General features: G+C 44.6%; 1 protein-coding gene across 3 annotated transcripts in view; it reads right to left on the bottom strand.

The window, feature by feature from the left end:
• The window catches only part of TMOD1 (tropomodulin 1), a 69,237-nt gene that overhangs the window by 34,740 nt on the left and 17,054 nt on the right, over window positions 1-17,443 (bottom strand). For all 3 annotated transcript variants that reach the window (XM_066604400.1, XM_066604398.1, XM_066604399.1), the window contains exons 2-4: window positions 8,713-8,875; window positions 8,224-8,380; window positions 5,443-5,562 (exon numbers count right to left, since the gene is read on the bottom strand). In XM_066604400.1, coding sequence (XP_066460497.1) covers window positions 5,443-5,562; window positions 8,224-8,380; window positions 8,713-8,832 — 397 coding nt within the window. In that variant the 5' untranslated portion in view covers window positions 8,833-8,875. The remainder of the gene's footprint in view (window positions 1-5,442; window positions 5,563-8,223; window positions 8,381-8,712; window positions 8,876-17,443) is intronic.

The raw sequence follows: 17,443 nt of genomic DNA, 5'->3' as shown, positions 1-17,443 counted from the left end.
TAGTGGTGTCCGGCAAAGGCTTTCTCCCTTCGCTACATGCAAAAGACATGCTCAGCTAAACTGAGCGTATATATACACTATTTGATATAAAAAAAACTCCAATCCCTAGAAGTTGTCGTCATTTTGCTGCAAAATGTGGCATGCAGTTACACCTCAGGCAGATCTATAAATGATGAATTGTGGTGATTAGATGGACGGTCTTGTCACATGAGGTCCTAAAAGTGGTTCCGCCCTTGGCCTATAAAAGGCTCTCAGAGGCTCCTTGTGTGTAGGGACCTCTTCTTCCGCTTGTGTAGAGCTTGTTGATTACTAGAGAGGGGGCACAGCATTGGAAAAGCTGAATGGTCGTATCGATGAACTGCCTGTCATCTGGGCCGTTTTGACCAGACTGTTAGGAGGTGTTGGGACCAGTGGATGTGTGAGGGCACACAAGGTGACTGGGCTCAGGACGCCCCCTACAGACCACCAGTAGAGAGGAGCGTCTGACTGTCCGACAAGCATGAGCAGCTCCAATTGTATTGGACCGGTGCTGCTCTGGAGAAATCTTGGAGGCGGGAATGAGAAGTTCGAATTAGAGGGGCGCTCAGTCTGGTTTCATTAGCAGAGCGGAGAGCCCCGGCTGGTTGATGGATTGAGATGAGGGAGGCAATATAGGGGGCGCTGCACTGTGGAGGGCTTTGTGGATGAAGGTAGCGAGTTTAAATTGAATTCTGTATTAGACGGGCAGCCAGTGCAGTGACTGGCTCAGGGCAGAGACGTCCGAGTATCGGCTGGACAGGAAGATGAGCCTGGCTGCCGCATTCAGGATGGATTGGAGAGGGTAGAGTCTGGTGCAGGGGAGGCCGATCAGCAGCGAGTTGCAATAATCGAGCCAAGAGTGGATGAGGACAACAGTAAGCGTTTTTAGCGTGTCCACAGTGAGAAAAGAGCGGATTCTTGCGATGTTCTTGAGGTGCAGCTGACATGTTCGGGACAGAGATTGGATGTAGGGGGTAAAAGAGAGATCAGAGTCGAATATGACCCCAAGGCAGCGGGCATGTTGTCTAGGAGTTATGGTGGCGTTAGTGGAGGGTGGAAATACCAGTAAGTCAGTTTTAGAGAGGTTTAGTTTTAGGTAGAGAGAGGACATAGTGTTAGAGACAGCGGACAGACAGTCGGTGATGTTTTGGAGGAAACGTGCAGAGATGTCACAGGAAGAGGTGTATAGCTGGGTGTCATTAGTGTAGAGGTGGTATTGGATGCCAAATCTCCTGCTGGTCTGTCCAATAGGGGCTGTGTGGATAGAGAAAAGGAGGGGGCCGAAGACCGAGCCCTGGGGGACCCCAACAGCGAGGGGAAGAGGAGGGGAAGTGAAGCCAGCAAAGGAGAAGCTGAATGAGCAGTCAGATAGGTAGGAGGAAAACCAGGAGATGGAACGAAGCATTCTGAGGAGGAGTTTGTGGTAAACAGTGGTGAATGCTGCGGAGAGGTCAAGGAGGATCAGTAGGGAGTAATCGACCCTCGATTTGGCTGTCAGGAGGTCGTTTGATACCCTTGTAAGGGCAGTTTCTGTCGAGTGTTGGGGTCGGAAGCCAGACTGTAGGGGGTCTAGGAGAGAGTGCTCTGATAGATAGCTTACAAGGCAGGAGTAAACTAGGCGTTGTAGTAGTTTGGAGATGAAGGGGAGATTAGAGATGGGTCGGTAGTTGGCAGCGTCAGTTGCATCAAGAGTCGGCTTCTTTAGCAGTGGGGATATGATGGCGTGTTTGAAAGAAGAGGGAAAGATGCCAGAGGTCAGAGAGGTTGAATATAGTGGTGAGATGGGGGATGACCACTGGGGAGAGGGATCGGAGGAGGTGTGAGGGGAGAGGGTAGCTAGCACAGGGGGGTGGGGCGAGCAGAGGAAATCAATTTGGAGACTTCTTCCTCTGTCGTTGGTCTGAGTACAGACAGTAAGCAGGAGCCATATGCCATGCTGACAAGACTAGGGTCAGGGCTAGTCTGGAATTTGGAACTTATTTCCTGATGGATGTCATCAATTTTCTTTTTAAAGTACGCTTATGTCAATGGGTTATGGCTCTTGCAATGCGACGATGAAAATAGTTTGGTACTTAAAGCATAAAATAGTCTGGTCTCTAAGGGATTAAAATCAAAAGGGGCACATTTACTGTGGCCAGGGTTTCATATACCAGTTTATGAGCCACAAATGTATTAAGAGGCAAAAGCTGTTAGAGCGTTCTGCTGAGATCTGTTGTTCTACAGGGTCTTTCAGCAGCTCAGTTTCACAGGAGGGATTGATTGGGCTGGGTGTGGATTTCCCCAATCAGTCAATCCCTTAGGTCTGCTGCTCATATATACCAGCTCCTCTGCTGTTGGCTATTGGTCTTTCCTCTGTTTGTTCATTATGTTCAGTATGAACAGTGTCATGTTCCTGCGTGTCTGAACAGGGTGCCGAACATGAGGTGTGAGCGGGCATGTTCAGTGTGCGTTTTGATTTGATCAGTGTCATGTTCCTGCGTGTCTCTAGGTTTCCGTAGGTGTAGTGTGAACTGTGTCCTGCGGTGGATCCTTCATCTATGATGCAGGCAGAACCCCAAGTTCCAGCGTGGGGTCCTAGGGGCCCCACATGCAGACAGGTTTCCTGGGGTTAGTTGTATTGTTAGAGTAGGGACCCACGAGATGAGGACTCTTGAAGCGGGCTTGTGGGCTTAAGTATCTTGGCCAAAATACGAACGCATACCTTGTACATTCTATAGCTACTCCATCTGGCTAGGTGTGCAGGTGAGTGTTTTGTGCACTTATCCGCGAGTATGTAGTCCATCTCTCCATCCTGCAGTTCTGTCTGAGGTTCCGTCTGAGTTCGCCTGTCGGCAAGCATTAAAGTCTGTCCATGAAGTCTGATTCTCAGCGTCTGTATTCTGTCTGAGTTCTGCAATGCCGTCTGAGTTCTGTCTGAATTCCTGAGTTTGGACGTTTGAAAGACGCAACAGCCTCTTAAATACATTTGTCTCAACTGGTGGCACCTCTGTGCGCCACATGGCAACCTACGCCAGCTCCCAGCTGGCAAAGGTTTCTGCTATAATGTAGACCCGTTTCTGGCATACAATGCAGTAAATCTGAAGCTGGGGGTGTGCGCCAATAATGCGACTTTAGGACACCAGAAAACTAGTGTACAAGGAATAATAGATAAATGTATAGAACAATCAGATATTCAATTGGCGCTTTGTCTTAAACGAGTCCAGATGTATTGGTATGCATAAAGGTCAGTATGGCATGGATTGCCGCAGAGAGGACCAGACTGGGTATAGATCAATGGCACACACAAACTTTGCATGTAAACGTTAATATGTTTTAGATCTTCCTATAATAAACAGTATTACATAGATTTGGACCAGATAATATTGTTTTATATATATCGAATACGTCCTACTGAATGGTACTGATTGCAATAGAGCATATTGGAAGCATATCTGTAGTGGCACACTACTGCCTGTACTGTTTCTTAATTAGTCATTTAAGCAGTTGACTAAAGCTCCGCTTGCACTGGTCAATTATTTTCTGATCCGTTACGCCGGCAGCTTCTGCTTTGCAATGACTTTTTAAACGGCTGATCATCATGGTAATGGGCCCTTAAGTGCGGCTATAGATCAGATGGAAGATTACACCCAGTTATTCTCATTATCTGTCTAGGCTATCCTACAGCTTTTTCTTTTCCTGTTCATAGCCAAGAATATTTATACATTAGTGTGATAAGTTGGAGGTTATTGGCTCCGGGGAGCGCCATCTTTCCTCCATCAGATGGGTGGCAACACATCAGAAAGTCACATCCAAAGCGTAACTTTAGTAAAAGATGGATATACTAGGCTTTTATTACACTAGTTCATCAGTAATCACACTGTTAGAGGCATCACAGCGCAGAAGCCAACAAAACAATACCTGGCCGCCTGGCCTCTGACTAAGGCTCCTTTTACATGAAGCGATAAACCGTTCGCGTGAGCGAATGACGACAAAGTTCACTCGTGCAGCTTGTTTTTACAGGCAGAAAAATCATTCACAATTGTGTTCGCCCATTGTTCACTGTACCACTGAATGTGAATGACTGACAGAATACGGTTCACGCACACCATGTGCGAAAGATTACTGTATGTACTCAAGTATTAGCCGACCCGAGTATAACCTGAGTCAGTAAGTTTTACCACAAAAAACTAGTAAAAACTTATTGACTCGAGTATAAGCCGAGCTATACTACAGTATATACTGGGTAAAAAAAACAACAAACCTCCATACTCGCCTCCCAGCCGGCGTCTGTGTCCCCGGCGGCGGTGCAGCAAGCTGCTTTAGAATGGAGATTTCCATTTATCTTCCTGCTCAGCTTTTAAATCCTCCGCCGTCAGCACTGTGTAAGTAAGCGCTGTGATTGGATCGAGCGCCAGCCAATCAAAGCCGGAGCTCGATCCAATCACAGAGCTTATGGCGGGGGATGACAGAGCTGAGCAAAAAGGATGGCGGGGGAAGGGGGGGAGGTGACAGTGAGAAAAATTCAAGCAGCTTGCTGCACTGCAGCAGGAAACACAGAAATTGAAGCAGCTTTCTGTCATGGGGAACACAGATGCCGGCTGGGAGGAGTGTATGGAGATTTTTTTTAACCCTTCCCTGACTTGAGTTTAAGCAGAGGGGGCTTTTTCAGCACCAAAAAAAATATGCTGAAAAACTCGGCCTATACTCGAGTATTTATGGTATTTTCATGCCTACATAAAATGAATGATGAATGAAAAGCGAACAAATTCTTCTTCGCCATTCAATTGTTGACCATGTTTACACTGAATGATTATTGTTCAAATTCGTATGAACCAATGATTTTTTTGAACGATAATCGTTACGTGTAAAAGGGCCTTAAAACAGGATCTTGAATCCAACGTAACAATCGGCCTAATGCCTTAACATAACATTAGCAAAGTATCCATTAATCATATCCTCAAGGGTATCAGTCTAGGGGCGTCCTTCCCTGTCAGCAAATGGACTTCAGGCACAAAAGCTCTGAAAGTTTTCTCTCCTGGAAACACACCTAGACAAGTATCTCCTGATTAATGGGCAGAAGGGACCCTTTTCTGACAGTCATTTCTTTGAAGGGGTTGTCCATGGTTAGAAAAACATGGTTGCTTTCTTCTAAACACAGCGCCTCCCTTGTCCGTACGTTGTGCCTGGTATTGCAGCTCAGGTATTGCTCCCTTTCACTTCAATGGAGCTGAGCTGCAATACTACACACAACCCAATGAACAATGATGGCGCTATATTTGTAAAAAAGCAGCCATGTTTTTCTAACCCTGGACAACCCCTTTAAGGGGTCGGCCCTTAAGCCACCTAGTGGCCACTCACATGACTTAACTCCTACAGCAGACACTAAAGCACTAAAGTAAATACAATAGATTGAATAGTTCTTCTTCTGGTTAGGCTCATACTCACCTGCAATATCACATAGCTCAGCATCGGAGGCATTAGCCAAAGCTTCCTCCAGTTCTGGCTCAAGAGTTACATTTTCTAAAACCGGATCTACTGGCTTAATCTTGGGAATCCAAGGTTTTCCTGGAAAAAATGAACCAGCTGTTATATGTATATGTCGTACCCTACATGTCTAACGATTATCAGGGCAACTAATTACAATTAGAACACCCAATCATGTGCAAAGCTGGATTCATTTACTAATTGAAACATGCTCTTGAACTAATTCAGAAGATTTATTAACCCCTTAAGGACCAGGGTGTTTTGGCCCTAAAGGACCAGACACTTTTTAGGGATTTTACCCATGTGGTGATTTTACTGCCCTTTTTTCCCCTTCAGCTACCAAAATTATTTTTGCTGCGTTTGTTTCTGTGACATATAGGGCTATTTTTTTTTTATCTCTTTTTCACTGACTTTTTTCCCCATTTTTTTAGTTTTATTGGGGGTAAAAACCTAAAGAAAAGTTTTTTTTAACATTGAGGCTGCATTCCCACGAACGTATATCGGCTCGGTTTTAACGCCGAGCCGATATACGTTGTCCTCGTGTGCAGGGGGGGGGGAATGGAAGAGCCAGGAGCAGGAACTGAGCTCCCGCCCCCTCTCTGCCGCCTCTCTGCACTATTTGCAGTGGGGAGAGGCGGAATGGGGCAGGCTAATTCTCTGAACTTAGCCTCGCCTCTCCTTATTGCAAATATTGCAGAGGGGCGGAGAGGAGGCAGAGAGGGGGCGGGAGCTCAGTTCCTGCTCCTGGCTCTTCTATCCCCCCCCCCCCCCCCCTGCACACGAGGTCAACGTATAATCGGCTCGGCGTGAAAACCGAGCCGATATATGTTCGTCTGAATGCAGCCTTATAGTTATCTTTTTAATTTGTATACTTATGCTTAAATAAAGTACAGGATCGGGTTCCTTATTTTGCTTCGGACATCTTGCTATATAGTACATATGGTTTTGGATTACAGGGCGCTTATAGCGTCGGTTTGGGGCTATTTTTTTTCTTCTGTATAGATTTGTTCTCTTATTGTGTAATTTTTATCTACTCATGTATGTAATTATGTTTTGTACTATCCATGTCCCCCATGACATCATATAAGACCTCCTGGGGGACATTCATATGTGTTTTTTTTTATTTGACACTTTCCCACTGTAGCTGGGGCATCCATAGGAGCCTGAGTTACAGGGGAAACATCCCCTGTAGTGACGATAGTCACTGGATATAGATTTCCCAAACTATAACTACTAATAAAATGTAAAAGGACAAAAAAAATAGAGATGGATGTTAAGTGTATGTGCTGCTTGTGTAAATGGGCCGACGAGAGAGCAGCTCCCATCCAGCAGCGAGAGCTCACAGCCATGCTAGAAGCAGCGCTCTATATAGCATTTATATAGCACCGGGCATGATAAAAACTGCACCCGGAGAGTTGGCCCCGACTTCTGAGTGGAGTTGTCTCGTTTTTCTTTATTTGGTTTTTACTCTTTTAATAGTTATGTTTTGGAAAGAACATTTTTTGAATGCTATCGGTTTGTGTTATAAAATATATACCCCCATTCCCCCGAATTAGATTCTCTGTAAAGCCTGGGAACCCTCGGAGGTCCTTAAATCATTAATTTTACAGACATAAAAAAATGCTGAGGGTCTGAAGAAGTTTTAGAAACCTTTAAAAGTAAGATAAGAGCCACATATTCTATGAGGTCCTCCGGAGACGACACATATGCAGAGCACAAAGACTGGAATGTTACATAGTGTCTATTTCTGGCTTGTTCTAAGGAGGAGTTACTGGAGCCCCAGCGATTGCCAGACAAGGGAACAAAAGGGACAGTCCAGTTCTGTCACCGACAGCCATTCACCAAGGCCAAATATAACCTGCAGGGATGAAGTTAACTTCTTCACAGCTTCAACATTTTATTAAAGGCTCGTTTCTCAACTGCTTTTATTTCCGCTTTGGATTTCTGTTCTCAGTTTTTGCAGCATTAAGACAGAATTAAATGGTTCCATTTTTTATACAATTGATTTCAATTTTTAAAAATAAGGAAATAATTCAGTTTCCTTCATTGCCGTTTTTTTTTTTTTTTTAATAAAAAATAGTGCAGCCTGCAGTGCTGTATGTTCAGTTTAAAAAAACGGAAATGAAAGTATTTCCGTTTTTTTTTTTTCTCCTTACAAAACTCCATTGAAATCAATGGGGTAAAAAACAGGACTGTTTAATTCTGTCTCTGCTCCAAAAATGGATAAAAGAGACAGAAATCCAAAACGGAAATCAAAGCAGGTGTGAATGAGCCCCAGGGACCTTTCATACGGGACAGGTTTACGCCGCAGGACGCAGCCAAATCCGCACCTGTGGAATTCCACACCAAAACCCGCAGGTGTAACAGTGGATTTTGATGTGGGATTGCAGGCAGGTTTTAAGCCATTTTCAATTCTGCATCAAAACCCGCAGGTAGCCTGCAGAATTTACCGCGGCTTGTGGTGCGTCGTGCGACCTATTCCGTCCGGTGTGAAAGCTCCCTTAATCTGATTAGGGTTAAACAGCTGCAGGGACGGTTCATCCTCCTCTCACATATGCAACATTTGGCTGTCATGACTTTGCTTGACCGTAGGACAGACAGTATGGTGGAGTTATTCCTTGCACTGCCCTGTAAAGAGCCCAACAGTGTCTACACAATGACTTTTAATAGAAGCGCTGGGTTCTATTTCATCTTCCTCTTCACATAGCTGTCACCAAGGCTGCCAGCAGACACAACACATACCTCGCTTTTCTCCAGTATAAGGCACCAAATCATCTCTGTCTTTCATTTCCTTAGCTTGTTTTTCTAAATGGCCCAGCAGAGCTTCTCGCTGGAAGGGTCCCGTTGGTGTTTTGTCTGTCTGGTTCTTTTGTCTTAAGCCAACAGGCAATAACATATTCTAAAAAGAAAGAAAAAAAAACATTTTCTCCCGTACTAAAAAAAACATTTATTAAAGTTTCTCTCTCTAAATATTCCAGAACTGATGTTACAATAGCGCCACCTGCTGTTTCTATTGAAGAGCCTTTCTGTGTCCAGTCCACCTCAGTGAATGCTCCAGTCTGGGGCCATTTACATGGGGCGATTATTGCGCACAATTCGTTCATAGAATGTGAAGCGCTGACTAATAGTACAACAATACAATAACCATGTGTGATATGTGCCGGGTTATATCCTGAAATGATGTCTGTATCTGCAGATGAAGTATATCAGGATAGAAGTAGTGATACTTACATCTGGATCTAATTCTGCTAGTTCTCCTTCCAGAGCGATTATTTCTTCCTCCGTTAGCTTGTTTAAGATCGCCTCCTCATCCACATCCCGATATTTCTCCAAGTCGGTTCTGCGGATCATTTTCTTGACTTTTTGTAAGATTGTTTTTCAGTAAAAATTGGAGCTGTAATGAGAGCGTTAATTATATTATACAATCTGCTATTAAACCGCTAGAAGTCAATATACTTGTGTACAGAGTCGTGGAATATGTTGGCGCTACATAAATGACTTTTTATCAAGAAGCCAAGCTGACCACCGCTGGCAATGGCCACAATGAGATTAGCACTGTTTAACTGTTTAACTGCTGCAATCAATCCTCACAATAGTGTCTAAACAGATCGGGAACCCCATTCAGGTCTTTCATACACATTAATGTGATAGTCAATCCCACTGAGATGGGTTGGTGACCAGTAGAGATGAGCGAGCCTACTTGGTAAGGCAGTTACTCGAGCGAGCATCGCTCTTCTTGAGTAACTGCTTAGTGATCCGAGCAGGCTCGGGTGGGCTGCGGAGGGGAGCGGAGCAGGAGGAAGAATGAGAGAGATCTCTCTCTCTCCATTCCCCCCGCTCTGCTCCCCCCCCCGCAGCCCACCCGAGCCTGCTCGGATCACTAAGCAGTTACTCGAGAAGAGCGATGCTCGCTCGAGTAACTGCCTTACCAAGTAGGCACGCTCATCTTTAGTGACCAGCGCTAGACCCACCCTGTGAAACTGAATGCAGTACTGTGACAATCTGGTACTGATCAAGTACTCAGATCAACAGAAATAATACCTACGGAAACCTACTAGCACATAAGACGACTATTTAAAGTGAAAAACTTTCTAAAGAAACAAGTTTTGGTCGTGTGTTAGCTGGTCTAAACAAAATTGCTATTACTCTCTGTAAGACAAACAAATTAAGGCCCATTTAGACAACGATTATCGCTCAAAAGATGTCGCTCAAGCGACTTTTGAGCGATGATCGTTGTGTCATTTACAGCTCAAGATGAGCGATCATCACCTTGCGCTGCCAGCGGAGGATGCAGAAGACAAGCGGGGTGTCTTCTGCATCCAGCTGTTTTCTGCACGGAGCGCCCGCCTGTTATACACCTGAGCGCTCCGTGCCCGGTATGGAGAACAGAGCTGGACCGCTGTGTTCTTCATACCCAGCCTGTAATCAGGGAGCAGGATACAGCTGAAACAATAGTATCAGCTGTATCCTGCTGTGAATCCCTGATAAGGCTCATTGTCAGCACGCTGAAAGACAGCGATGAGCAACGGGAGAACGAAAACTGCACGATGCAAGTACAGTTACACACAACGATTATCACTCAAAAGACGGCTTTTGAGTGAATTTTGAGCGATAATCGTTGTGTCTAAGTGGGCCATAAGTCGTGTAGATCTGATAGCCTGTAAGTACACTATTACACAAGAAAAGTTAACGCTAATTTCAATTAACAGGAAGACAGACGTGCTAGGGGCAGCCGCCAGCACTTGTGTAATGGTGCCCTTAATGGCTAACAAAAAGGAAATGTTGATATTAACCCTGTAAGGACCAAGGTGCTTCAATCCTAAAAAGGACCAGATACCTTTTTTTTTTTTAGAAATTTTACCCATGTGGTGGTTTTCTGGCCCAATTTTTTTCACAAGCTACCAAAGATTATTTTTGCTGCATTTCGATTTTCATGACATATCAGAACTATTTTTTTAAATATCTTCTTTCACAGATCTTTTTTCCGTCCGGGCTTTAGCTTTATTAGGAGTAAAAAATAAGTAACTATAAATAAATTTTTTTATTTTTTTAAGATTAGTATATTTACGCTAAAATAAAGAACAGGAACGGGTTCCTCATTTTTTGGGGGGACATTTTGCTATATAATTTGCATAGTCCTGGATTACAGGGCGCATTGGAACAGTTTAGATTGGCGTCAGCAGTGGGTTGTCTTCGTAATATATAAATTTTTTTAAAATTTTATTTTATTAAGTTTTTTTTAAATTTGTCTTTGTAACTAAATCTGTTTTACATCTATGTTACCCATGACATCATATAAGACTTCGGGGGGTCATTGACATTGTCTTTTTTCTAAATTTCACACTTTTCCACTGTAGCTAAGGCATCCATAGGAGCCGCATCCATAAGAGCCCCAGTTCCAGGGAAATACATTTCGTTGTAGTGACAATAGTCACTAACAGAGCTGATCTGCATCTGCTAAGACCCCACAGCTCTGCTGTAGCAGGGGGCACCCAGCGATCACATGATCACCGAGTTGACTAGCATGAGCATCACGGCCACTTTCTTTAGTCACTACATAGCGCTCATTGAGTGCAATGTAGCCTGCAAGAGAGAAAGCAAGAGCAGTTCAAAACAGCTTTTGCCTTCTCCTTAGGGTCCTCGGCTATGACTTACAGCTGAGGACCCGATCTGCTCCTGTTATATTGCAGGAGCTTTAATCCCATGCCATATTTCTTCTGTAGTGTGGGATTAAAGCCCAGGAACAAGCACCAACAATTTGTGTACCCCTCAAGTGCAACTTCTCCCTCTCTATCATATGCTGCACCCTAGGGGCAATTTCCATTCTACCATTACTGCACGTGATAAAATCCCCATGTCTGTATGTAAACCATACTGCCACAGGTAACGTCACATCCAGTACTTACATGACCACGTCACTGCATCCTAAATAACCCCTGGCTCTGAACCGTCATCTATGTCTGCACACAACCAGGGGCTTTTATATCATCATGCCGTCTGTTAATACGACACGCTGACATTCTTGGAAAACCCCTTTACAGCTTTGTGTAACAAACTTTGGAGAGCGATGCAAACATCAGTTATCCCTGCCTGTTTCTTCAGTTTCACGGATGACTTTTAACCTTTACACTGATTCTTCGGCTTTGTAATAGAAGCTGGACTTAAGAAAGGTGAGCGCATGCTTCCCAAAATACCAGCCCACAAGACACACTCGATAACCTTAAAGGGGTTGTCCCGCGCCGAAACGGGTTTTTTTTTTTTTTCAACTCCCCCCCCGTTCGGCGCGAGACAACCCCGATGCAGGGAGGTAAAGAAAGCTCACCGGAGCGCTTACCTGAATCCCCGCGCTCCGGTGACTTCTCTACTCACCGCTGAAGATGGCCTCTTCCTCCGTGGACCGCAGCTCTTCTGTGCGGTCCATTGCCGATTCCAGCCTCCTGATTGGCTGGAATCGGCACGTGACGGGGCGGAGCTACACGGAGCTACACGGAGCCCCATAGAAGACTGCAGAAGACCCGGACTGCGCAAGCGCGGCTAATTTGGCCATCGGAGGGCGAAAATTAGTCGGCACCATGGAGACGAGGACGCCAGCAACGGAACAGGTAAGTATAAAACTTTTTATAACTTCTGCATGGCTCATAATTAATGCACAATGTACATTACAAAGTGCATTATTATGGCCATGCAGAAGTGTACAGACCCACTTGCTGCCTCGGGACAACCCCTTTAATCCTCCTAAAGCTCCCTAAAGGTTTCTCCATGTATTCCTGCAGGTAGATCACAGCAGAGTATTAAGAGTTACAGAATAGAACGGCTCAACATGAATGTTATCCAGCAAGGCAATAAGAGAAACCATGGTCGTCCGGCTGATAGATGGAGCCTGAGATTATAGTATTTACTAAAGCCTCTCCAGCTGCGGCTAACGAGGTAAGTGAGCCGTATGCCGGATTCACACGAGCGCATGCGTACTTGCAATGCATTTGTGGAATGTTTGTGGCGTTTCTCCGTGTGTTTTGTCATTTCCCTACTTTTTGAGTGTGCAAGTAGTGCGCGGAAGAAACGCTAATTAGTACGCTAAAAAAATGGCTAATTAGTTTAATGAGTTCTTTCTTGAGCAAATGGCCAGGAAAATAGAACATGCTGCGTTTTTTTGAACAAACCCACTGAAATCAATGAATTCTATGTTCTGCGTATTGCACAATTTTGCCTGCGCAAATACGTCTGTGTGCAATACGCAGAACATGGAGAGCCCATTGATTTCAATGGGTACATTCCCAAGCATGTATTTTGTGTGTGCAATTAATAATGACTGCCTGGAGTGGAAGTTATCGCAGATGACACTCTGGTGTATGGCTGTGGTGACATTACAGAATTTGATTGGACTTAGCCACTTTCTGTTGAATTCAGCCATGCTCTCTCTATCTCCTGTACCATACCTGGGTCATTTACCTGCATCCTGATCCAGAAACAGTCAGAGCAATGTTAGAGGTACCAAAACCAGACAGACAATGTACAAGCTCTTCAGAGACGGATAAGGTTTGTAAACTACCTTTGAAAACTCCCATCACCTCTTTCAAAAGTGTGTGAAGCACTAAGGAAACTGTAAGAGAAGCCATAATGTTTTCTATCCTCCGTCTTGACTTCTATCCTGCCCTTCTTTATTTCTCTATATTTCCTTAGCACTAATTCAGATATTATGATAGAAATAATCACAGGAATGCAAGGCCGTTTACAGAGGTCTCATGAGAAACAGTTTCAATCGGCCTGAGAGAAGTCCTGCCTTCAAAGAGACGTCACTTCACTTCTTGCTAAGTTTTTAATAACCAATGAGAATTCTAAGAAATTCTACACATTTACAAGTGAGGCGTGTTCTAGCCTCGTTTCAAATGTCTTTGTCTAAAAACTGTATAAATTCTTCAGCTTACTAACTTATAAAACAGATAACTTCCTATCACATTCAATCCTGTATGTGATTTGCAAGATTTCCTTGAGCTCAAGGGTTAACTCTTTGAATTTGGCCAACTGAAAACATACCAAGGAGCTAACAAACGTGACACATCAAGGAAGTATCCGGGCCCGGTAGCCCAGCCATGATAAAGCCCTCCAGCAAATAAAGAATCCTGATACATCCAATCTTGAGATCTTTCCCATTTCATCGGTATTGATTCTACAATGTAATATCTGGGGGGAAAAAATATTGAAATATCTTCTCAACAGATTCCACCTGTGATGAAAGCGATGGTTGTGTGCACAATGCGTTGGCTCTCTAATATTCAGTTCTGGAAGTTCCTCAGCTCCTGTACTTTTTGTGTTTTGGCATTTCTGCTAGATTCCCCATCGCCTCTTTAATGATCTCTGGAAACAGCAGTTTCTGAGCTGCAGGATGTAAAGTCCTGGTTGATCCTTGATATCGGCTACTGTATGGGACTAATGTTCCCACCTTCTGCTGGGGTAATCCTTCAGTCAAAAACAACTTCATCTTGTTTAGCTTTCTTTTGAATGCCTTTGCTATTTTTTTTATAGCAGATCAGCTTTATTATTGGACTGATTTGTAACACAGGGATGATGTCTTGTGTTCAAATGCCCACTCTCTGTGAAACGGTATAAACTCGGGAGATGGATGAGAATGAAGAAGCAACAATGTGAAGCTCCTATCACATCAACATACACTAAAACCAGGGTTATTAAGACACCATATTTATGTTATTAATACAAAAGGGTCTTTCTTTGCTAGATGCATTAAATGGAAAAGTATCTATTGTACAAAATGTATTTTTGTATAGAAGCTCCTTTTGTTATATATTGTACACTCTTTGTAAAAAAAACAAAAAAAAAAACAAAAACATCCCCTGGAAGAAGTTATCATTTTGCTACAAAACTTGGCATGCAGTTACATCTCAGGCAGATAGGCAAATTATGAGAGTTGTGGTATAATTAGATGATCGGTCTTGCCACCTGAAGCACTAAAAGCAGCTCCGCCTTTGGCCTATAAGAGGCTCTCGGAGGCTCCTTGTGTGTAGTGACCTCTTCTTCCGCTTGTGTAGAGCTTGTAGGCCACTAGACGCCTCTACAACGCAGAGATGAGATTTCACCCCGTTACCAGAGTCAGAGGGGTGCATTATTGGGATGGGAGAAGTTGGATGGTTGTATTAACAAATTGCCCACCACCGACCGTTTTGACCAGAATGTTAGGAGGTGTTGGGAACAGTGGATGTGCGAGGGCACTCATACAAGGTGACTAGGCTCAGGACGCCCATGACAGACCACCAGTAGAAAAGATCATACGATCTTCTAACAAGCTGAGCAGCTCCAACTCTTTTGTTGTCCACCATCCAGAGGCAGGTGGCCCAAACGTTACACTCCCGTGTCTGTTAGAACTATTTCTAGGCATTTGGCTGAAGGATAATTATCTTCAGTCAAGTGTCTGGAAATAGTTATAATAGGATAATTATTATTACACATAATTGGCACTGTGAGACCAATTATTATAATTACATTATAAGGACTTACAGTGTCTATTATGTGTACTGAATTTGACACCAACTTTTGCCTCCACTTGCAGTGGTGGCGTGAATGATGAAACTAGACTGCTACGGATTGTCTTCAGCAACGAATACAGGTTTAGTTTGCGCATTGACAACGGCCTTGTTTATTTCTAGACAGCTAGGGGTGAGCGCCTCAATCCTGCCTTTGCACTGAAGGACACTGCCCCCTGCTGGTGTGATGGTCTGAGGACCATCACATACAACAGTCGGCCCCCTAGTAGTGGTACAAGGAACAATGACAGCTCAGCAATATGTTCAGGACATCCTGCAGCCACACGTGTTCCTCTCATGGTGGCTTCCAGCAGGATAATGCTCAGCTGTACACAAGGGGGTCACAGGGGCCCCCACAGCATTGTCACACTTCGTGGCTACCTGGTTACCAGATTTATCACCAATAGAACATGTATGGGACCATCTGGGACGCCAACTTTGACAGCCTATGAGTTTGCACAATCTAGTGGCGCGGTAACCGCAAATGTAGAGCGATATGCCGCAGGATACCATATGGAACACGTATGCCTCCATGTCTTTCCATATCACATCTTGTATCCAATCTAGAGGTGGTACAACAGGGTACTAGAGCCTCCATGTGCTCCTGTATCACATCTTGTATCCAAGCTAGAGGCGTTACAACAGGGTACTAGAGCCTCCATGCCTGCCTGTATCACATCTTGTATCTAAGCTAGAGGTGGTACAACAGGGTACTAGAGCCTCCATGTCTGTCCATATCACTTCTAGAGGCGTTACAACAGGGTACTAGAGCCTCCATGCCCCCTGTATAAAAACTTGTATCTAAGCTAGAGTAAATACAACAGGGTACTAGAGCCTCCATGCCCGCCCATATCACATCTTGTATCCAAGCTAGAGGCAGCTTAAAGGGGTTGTCCCGCGGCAGCAAGTGGGGTATACACTTCTGTATGGCCATATTAATGCACTTTGTAATATACATCGTGCATTAATTATGAGCCATACAGAAGTTATTCACTTACCTGCTCCGTTGCTAGCGTCCTCGTCTCCATGGTGCCGTCTAATTTCAGCATCTAATCTCCTGATTAGACGCGCTTGTGCAGTCCGGTCTTCTCCCTTCTGAATGGGGCCGTTCGTGCCGGAGAGCTGGTCCTCGTAGCTCCGCCCCGTCACGTGTGCCGATTCCAGCCAATCAGGAGGCTGGAATCGGCAATGGAACGCACAGAACCCACGGTGTACCATGGGAGAAGACCTGCGGTCCACCGTGGGTGAAGATCCCGGCGGCCATCTTCGCAAGGTAAGTAAGAAGTCACCGGAGCGCGGGGATTCGGGTAAGTACTATCCGGTCTTTTTTTTTAAACCCCTGCATCGGGTTTGTCTCGCGCCGAACGGGGGGGCTATTGAAAAAAACAACAACCCGTTTCGGCGCGGGACAACCCCTTTAACAGGGTAGTAGAGCCTCCCTTCAAGGGTTAAGTTTTCTGCAATAAATTGTTGTTTTGCTCTGACATTGTAATCACTCACTTATATCAATGTTACAATCACACAGAGAAAAAAAGTTTAATTTGATTCCAAAAAACTCCTTCTAGATGCTTGTTTTTTTTATATGATATTATATGATAGTACTTTATTTTGCAATGAGGGGAGTAACCCGATTCCTGCCATATATGGGCCATACTGATAGGACAATGCATCCAAGACAAAAGCGGAACTTCTTGCTGAAGAGGACAGACCTCCATTCCAGCCTCCATTGCCGTCAGCATGCTAGCCTTTGAGAACGGTGGTGTGAGGTCAATAGAGAGACTGTCATGAATGTCTGGCTCGTGGCCTCTACTGTGCCAGCACCTTCTGATGGTTTGTGTGGACACTGTTCGCCACCTTAGGCTGGGATGCCAGTTCTAATTTCACTCGCAGTACAGAATGGATCACCACACGCCATTCTCCTAATCTGACGCGCCGTCCATGAACAGGTTTGCCTTTGTGCACCTTTTGCTGTCATTCTACGTCATCATTTTTCTCCCAGACATGAATGTTGTACATCATTGTCATCTCGGCCTACGTGTATAGCGATCTGCTGGAGTCATAAACCAAGGTCTCCCAATTCAAGGATTCTGTACCTCTCAGTTTACAACCAGTGGCAATAACTCGAAGAACAGGAAGCGTTACACAACCGCCTCACAAGACTTTATCCGATTTTGGAGGTTTCATATGGCTGAAAAGCCCCAAAATCGCTTTCAATCAGGCTTGGATACATTGGAGCGCGGTACTTGTAAATGTGATCATTCACAAATCTTAGTGACGCCTTCAGCTTCCTCGATTTGCATAGACTTACCGCTTTTCCTTCTCCGTGTTGCAATTTCAATGTCGAAGAATGTATTTGGTGAAATGTATCCATTAATTGTTAATAACAGCTTGGACTTGGCACGTGTCCCCCACCGGCAGGTCTGCGG

The sequence above is a fragment of the Eleutherodactylus coqui genome, chromosome 5, assembly GCF_035609145.1.
Source record: "Eleutherodactylus coqui strain aEleCoq1 chromosome 5, aEleCoq1.hap1, whole genome shotgun sequence".
In the NCBI taxonomy this organism is placed as follows: domain Eukaryota; kingdom Metazoa; phylum Chordata; class Amphibia; order Anura; family Eleutherodactylidae; genus Eleutherodactylus; species Eleutherodactylus coqui.
This window is presented reverse-complemented; position numbering and strand designations above follow the sequence as displayed.